This window comes from Octopus bimaculoides, chromosome 5 (assembly GCF_001194135.2).
Source record: "Octopus bimaculoides isolate UCB-OBI-ISO-001 chromosome 5, ASM119413v2, whole genome shotgun sequence".
NCBI lineage: Eukaryota > Metazoa > Mollusca > Cephalopoda > Octopoda > Octopodidae > Octopus > Octopus bimaculoides.
Genome location: NC_068985.1, coordinates 103,294,014 through 103,301,496, shown reverse-complemented (window position 1 = coordinate 103,301,496; position 7,483 = coordinate 103,294,014). Strand labels below are relative to the sequence as shown.

General features: G+C 32.0%; 1 protein-coding gene across 6 annotated transcripts in view; it reads right to left on the bottom strand.

The window, feature by feature from the left end:
- LOC106876426 (uncharacterized) overlaps positions 1-7,483 on the bottom strand; it is a 1,308,965-nt gene that overhangs the window by 127,573 nt on the left and 1,173,909 nt on the right. For all 6 annotated transcript variants that reach the window (XM_052967877.1, XM_052967880.1, XM_052967881.1 and 3 more), the window contains 2 exons: positions 1,695-1,806; positions 266-444 (listed from right to left, as the gene is read on the bottom strand). In XM_052967877.1, the coding sequence (XP_052823837.1) occupies positions 266-444; positions 1,695-1,806 (291 nt within the window). The remainder of the gene's footprint in view (positions 1-265; positions 445-1,694; positions 1,807-7,483) is intronic.

The window sequence follows — 7,483 nt, the reverse complement described above, 5'->3', positions numbered from 1 at the left end:
ATATATATATATATATATATATATATATATATATATATATATATAGAGAGAGAGAGAGAGAGAGAGAGAAAGCTAGATTATAGAATATAGCATAAACACAGTCATACCACAAACTCACGCATTAGGGAGGCTTAAGATACATATACAATATTTTTATCTATTAACCCATCTGTCTGTAAAAAAAAAAAATACAGATCGGTTGATAGCAATACTTCTAACATCAAAATGCAATTGTTTAACTTGGTTTGGAATAAAAATGACTTACCAAGTGTTCTTGCTAGTACTCGGTCACTGTACAAGCCATTGCCCATAATATTACGAGACAAAACCATGAACTCATAAAGTGTGTCAGCTTCTAAACTGTAGACAATAAATGATGTTTTGTCACCAGGGGGCACTCGGATTGTCTGCCAATTGGATTCTAAGGCATCTGTGTTTCGAAACCTGATATGAAATTGAAATGGAAAAATTATAAGAAGAAACATTAAAAAAAAAATTTTAAGTTGATTTTAAAAAACAAAGACAATAAAACAGTATAAAATAGTGAAAAAAGAAAGAAAAAATATAAGAAAAACAAAATAATAAGCAAATAAGGACATAAAAAATTAGAAAATGAGGGAGGTAAAACAAATAAAAGAAGAAAGAAGAAAAAGAATTACCATGATTAAGTAAATCGTATTTGTGTACGTACAAAAATATATGATAGTAAATTGATTGGAAGAGATGAACTCAAAGTTAAGAGCAACATAAGATCAAGATGTGATAATCTAAGGAAACAGCTACAAAATTTATACAGAATCTTTTCTAGAAATATAATTCCACAGGTATATCTTGTAATATTAGAGGGACATTAACCACAAGATTGTCATTTCAGTGTGGATAAAGAGAGCTGTAACTGGTTAAGTTGTCAGACTGTTAGCCAAAGCATCAACAAGTTGTACTTCCATCACTGATACTGCAATGTGTTTTTGACACCTAATTTTTGAATAGTTTAAGCCACCTGTCTGTAAACAAGTTCAGAAGAGTTTCTGGTAAACAATGGGGATATTACATAACTGACAAGTATTTAATTACATTGCAGTACTTTGTTGGAATAGTCTCATATGCAAAACTTCTAACAGACAAGCATTTCCATCCATTGAGAAAATTAACAAGTACTTGACACTGTAAAAAGCTGGAATAAGCCTCAGCCAATATCACCTATAATGCAGGGCATTTTTCAGAGGCAAGAGACAAACAAGACTCTACAGTGGAAGATCTTTCTCAAATTAGATTAGACTAAGTTGGCTTGAATATACAAGACATAAAACTGCTCATCTACACTGTAATATACTCTAAAGGAATGAACTCATAATGCTTTTAATTCCGATACTTTTTATAGATGTAGATCTAGTTCTAGATTTACCAATTCTTTTGAGTAACACATGTTAACAAAAGTCGTCTGGTGTATAAACAGTCTATCATATGTCTTTTAATATCCAGAATTGACAAACAACTATCAATAACATAATGTTTGAAATTTTTACATTTAGTGTTACAGGGGTGAGTTCTTATAATGTGGATTGATGGGTTACACACAAAAATAAATGGTTTGCATAGAAAGAAACATGCAAACACAGACAATCCAATCTTTAATATATTAGCAATAGAATAAAGATAAAATTAAAAAACAAAAGTGACAGACAGTTGCTTACCAAATCACATAATTCTGCTCTAGGCCTCCATTATAGGCTGGCATCCATTGCACTTTAGCTGTAAATAAACTGGTCGTTACTGTAACATTGTATGGAGCATGTGGAGTTGTCTCTGAAAAAGAGAATGAAACAAAGTTATATTTCACTCTAGATATAATTTATATCTTAAAACTATATGAGGCAAAGTTTTTGTTGCATACTAAGTCATAATTCAACTTATGTTTCAACTGATTGTTCTTACTAATTAAGCTGTTATACTAATATTTCAATGCTCTGTTTAGAACTTTCTGAAAATTAAAATGTCTTGTAATCTATTGGCTTGTTTAGCAACACCAAAAACTTTTGTTCTGCCTTATGCCTGCAACAACCAACAAAACATTAATAAGGCTATCCTCTGAAAAAAAAAAAAAATGAAAATAAGTCAGATGACCAAGTGTTTAACTGCCCTGAAATATCTTAAAGTGTATGAAAAGGTTACAAAAGAAATTTCACAGTTGTACTTGTCTGGGGTCGATGTAATCGACTTAATCCCTTTGTCTGTCCTTGTTTGTCCCCTCTATGTTTAGCCCCTTGTGGGCAATAAAGAAATAAGATTGTATGCTGAAGCTTAAGCAATTACAGTATGGAAGACTCATTTTAGCTATTCAAAAACCCAAATAAACTGTTAAATTCATTTTATTATTTGGTGTCAAAATTTCCATCACATTATCTGAGACCCGGTCCACAGTAACTGAGTTTCTGTGTGTTTGAAAGGTTAAAATGACTCTGCTATGCTGTTACTGCAAAAGAAGAAATAGTTCCAGAAAAAAATCGTTGCCTGGGTTTTGATATATTTTTATATCAGCATGGTAAAAAGATATCTAAGTTTATATTAAAAAAAAATACAAAACCAAACACAAAGTTTATTGAGTTAATTTACTGCATACTAAATACTTAATATATACTACCTGTATGTACCTAGGTTAGGAATGCTGCACTATTTTAGATAGCTTTGTTGCAACAAACTTGAATCCAGATGATGAAATTCAAATTGTCATTCTCAACACATATTTATTCTCTGAAGTCATGCTTCCATGTAGGCTAATTTGTTTTAGGTATCTCAATTCTTATACATTAAAATTTTTCTGATCATATATACACATACACATGTATGTGTATGTGTGCATGAATTTGTATATATTTGCTGTACTGATTTCTGTGTACAGTTCCTTTTAAAGAAACAGCTGTAAGCTAATGAAAGTGATTATGTAATTCCTGTTCTTTCGTCATTTTAGATTTAATTAATATTTTGCTCATACATATACATATGTGTATTTGTATATGTGTTGAATATGTGCATATACACACACACATGTATGTATATGCACCAGTATATATAGACATACATGTACATACATAGATGCATGCAAACACATACTTCCATTAACATTTAGCCTTATTCAGTCTCCTGCTTTTACAGAAAATTCAATAAAGTTTTCAGATATTCTACACTGAAGAAAACAAGATCTACTTAATTCTGGAACTCCATTCAAAACTGCCACAAGAATTCTATGTTGTTGAGCTTGTAGTCATTATCATTGGCATCATTATCATCACCACCTTCATGAACTTAGTAAAACAGCAGTGAATTGGCAGAAATAGCATTTAGTTTTACTCTACTCTGTGAATTTAAAACTGATGAAGATTAGCTTTATCACCTTTATCCTTCGAAGATTTATAAAGTAATCCCTAGGAGCAGTTGATTTAGTCCAACTGTTCTCACCCCTTTAAACAACAGACCTTGCATCCAAGCAAGAAATCCTCTTTATTACTTGAGGTTTTAAAAATTATAAACTTGAAGCTACATGGCATCTTGTTCTGTATATAATTGTATAAAAATCCTATCAGTCAATGTCCCCTTTCACTCCTTCAAAGTCAATAAACAAGCCAATGAGAAAGCTTCTACGTAGCCATTTTGACTGATAGAAAGAGACAAATTTCCATCAAATTATAAGCACACTTCAGTATAGCTAATACCTTTCATCATATCGCTGCTGAATCAGAGATGACCTTCAATAACAATAAAATAAGTATCAGTAACACATTTGGATGATTTAAATAATTTAAGCACCTCTCTAGAACAACTGATTTTGTGCTTCAAAAATTAATAATAATAATAATAATAATAATAATAATAATAATAATAATCCTTTCTACTATAAGCACAAGGCCTGGAATTTGTGGGGAGGGGGTTAGTCGATTACATCGACTCCAGTGTTTCACTGGTACTTAATATATCAACCCTGAAAGGATGAAAGGCAAAGTTGACCTCTGTGGAACATAATAGTTAAACCTTACAATTTAACTGGATTTTCAATTACATTACACAACATGGTAATTGATTAGATTGTAAACTGATAGCTGATTCTGAATGAGGTGCTTTCTGTGAAAGCTGCATGACTCACTGGATTCATATTTTACACTACCCTTTTGTGTGTGTGTGTGTGTGTGTGTGTGTGTGTGTGTGTGTGTGTGTGTGTGTGTGTGTGTGTGTACGTGCATGCATGCAAATGCATTTAATCTTTCTTGTCTATGCTAGCATGGATGAACAGGGATTTATTTGACACAGGATTTTATACTTCCTGTCACCAACTTTTATCTGGTTTTCAAGGGATATTTTTCATTCTACAGGCCCTAAAAATCACATATCAACCAGTTATAATATTAATGAAATTTATAAACACTACATTGTTTTGCTCAGAAAGTGACACATCAAACTGAGAAATATCAGCATTTAAGCATTTCCGCACACACAAGTATGCATACATAAACAGCAAGCATCTATAGTCTTTGTTTAACAAATTCACTCATATGTGTGTCAGTATGTATGTGTGTGTGCATTCATATATTCCGTCACATATTTTCTGAGTATATGACTATGAGTATGTCGAAGTATCATCATCATTATCATCATTGTTTAATGTCCGCCTTTTATGTGTATATATATTTTATCAATCTGTATTTCTGTGCCAGTGGCACGTAAAAGCACCCACTACACTCTCAGAGTGGTTGGCGTTAGGACGGGCATCCAGCTGTAGAAACTCTGCCAGATCAGATTGGAGCCTAGTGCAGCCTTCTGGCTTCCCAGTCCTCAGTCAAATCGTCCAACCCATGCTAGCATGGAAAGCAGACGTTAAACGATGATGATGATGATGGTGTGTGTATTTGTTCTTTGATTGAACACATGTGTTTATATTGCTAAATTTTAAATTTCATTGGGGATTTTTCACTTACACCAGTCCTCTTTACTTAACTTAAAATTTATTGATTATCACATCACTTTGCAAAAATATTTTTGATTGCAGGTTTCAGAAAAAAATAAATAACATTGTCATGAATTTTAAGTTATTTCGGTTAAGTGCAATACACTTTCAAAAATTGAGTCACTTATGCTAATTTACAACCAATTAATGTGTGTGTGTGTGCATGATTGCATACACGCACACAAACATACTCTTATGTACTGAGTTCAATTCTTTCTATTTGTTCCCTCGTATCTGTCCTGTATTTCTTAATTGATGAACTCTATCTACTAACTCAAATCTGCAATCCAGGATGGAAAAATTTCACATCCTATGTTCAATGAAAAATATACCAATCTCATCAAAGAATGTATATATGACAAAGCTTATTGAAATAAACAAAACAACTTATTAAACGCATGTTTGTAAAGTATACTTTTGCAACAGGGGCTCACAAATAATAATCCAACAAGCAATCTGTATTCAAAATCAGAAAATATCACTTTAAATTAAAACACTAAAAGCCTTTGAATACAACTTTCTGAACATGATAAAGAAAGTGAAGTTCATAAATTATTCCAACAACTTCCAATACACTTCAATGAATGACTTGAAGTATTTCCATAACTCTTTTAAACTGATACCTACTTCAGATAAGGTGAAAAATATGAAACTGTGAAAAATTAGTATGAACAACACCTTTCTAATAATATTACAAAGATTAAAAGAAAAGTAATCCAAACACATACAACTATATTAAGAAGGAAGCTAAACAGTTGGCTTCAGCCTGTAAGTTAGATGATAGAATTGAATGTTTAGCTGCAAAAAACTATAAATAAACCTAATTTCTTATCTGACCCTAAACGCAGGTTTACTAATCCTACATGAGCAAAAAAGTTGTATTATTACCAAGGTCATATTTGATGCAATTAATGATAGAATTATGCAATCTACTAACTATTATCCCTGGTAAGACAGGTTCTTCAGTAAATTCAGATAGTTTGACATCATTGATTTTATACTTATCACTGAAATGAAAGCTTTTAATGAAGGTCTTTCAAATCAGCTGCATAGATTTGGACATGGATGCCAGTGTGCCTGCTAGAAAATCTCTTCTATCTTTTGATAATTCTTTCTGGATAAAGTATAATGGCTTAGAACTTTCCAATGTTTCTATGGGTGGTTTTGGTAAGAGCTGAAATTTGCAATCTAATAGGATTACCTATTTTATACGATCTTCCATCCAAATTTGATTTTATAGAATTAGGATTATTCAGTGATGATGGTCTGAGAATGACCAACAATTACATAGACTTAAAAAGTTACAGCTGTAAAGATAATTTCACCTATTCATTAGCCAAGATTAACAGGAAGAATTTAGATTTCTGCTCCATACATAATTTCTACTCTCAATGCAATTGCCTTAATATGAATACTTGCTCTCTGAATGGAAAATGCATTTAAAATATATGTTGTATGCTGCCCGGTAAGGTTTCCACTTATAACAGTAACATAAAGTGCTACATACGCCTTACTGATAACACTTTTCAACACATACACATACGTGAAGATACAGAACTGCAGCAATATCACTGAGATGCACCTGGATTTTAAAACATAACAGTATCACCAATTACATACTTGTACATCAATAGCCAAGAGTGCCCCCTTTGCATATCCAATCAATTCAATATCCTAACATAGCTTGGTTAAATTCTAAATTGGAGATGATTCCTTCATGATCTCACCAAAGCAAATTCAGCCCACAATTTTTCAATTACCCACTACTGCATAAACTATAAACTGTGTAATATGCATGTGTGCATGCACACACACTGACGCACACATATATATGTATGCACAAATTTGAATATATGTGTGAGTATTTTTTTTTTTTTGAAATAGTGAAGCTGAAGGCAGATAAAACTATAAATTACAGCTGGTAAATATTGGGCTAAAAAAACTTATGGAAAGAAAAAGTTGAAGGTTGCCAGTGGGACAAGAACCAACATATTTTGTAAACATGACAGATATTCTATCATTGGACAGAAGCAATCCTTTAAATTTCCCTATCCATATTAGAAACTTTATTCTTACCAGCAAAAATTGTACGTTGCTGACATCTTAAGAATTTATAAACTGCTAGAAAATGAGAAATAATTCCTTTTTGGAAGCATAAAACTCAAAAAGATAAAGCTACAAATAATAGTCTGTAGAAATCAGCTTAAAGAAACCCCTTTCAATAGAAAAAGTCAAAGACAGCCTTGATACACACACACGCATGCACACACACACACACACACACACACACACACACATATACAGCCACTTTGTGCTGAGGTAAACTTTGACAGACATAGACAAGTTAAATTATTTTTTAAAAATATATCAGTCAAAGTATAAAAGTCAATAACCAACTAAAACCCTTAAACATTCTACTATGGCCACAACCCCAATACTAAAAGCAGTGAAACAATAAAAGAATAACTCAGCTTATTACTAATATGT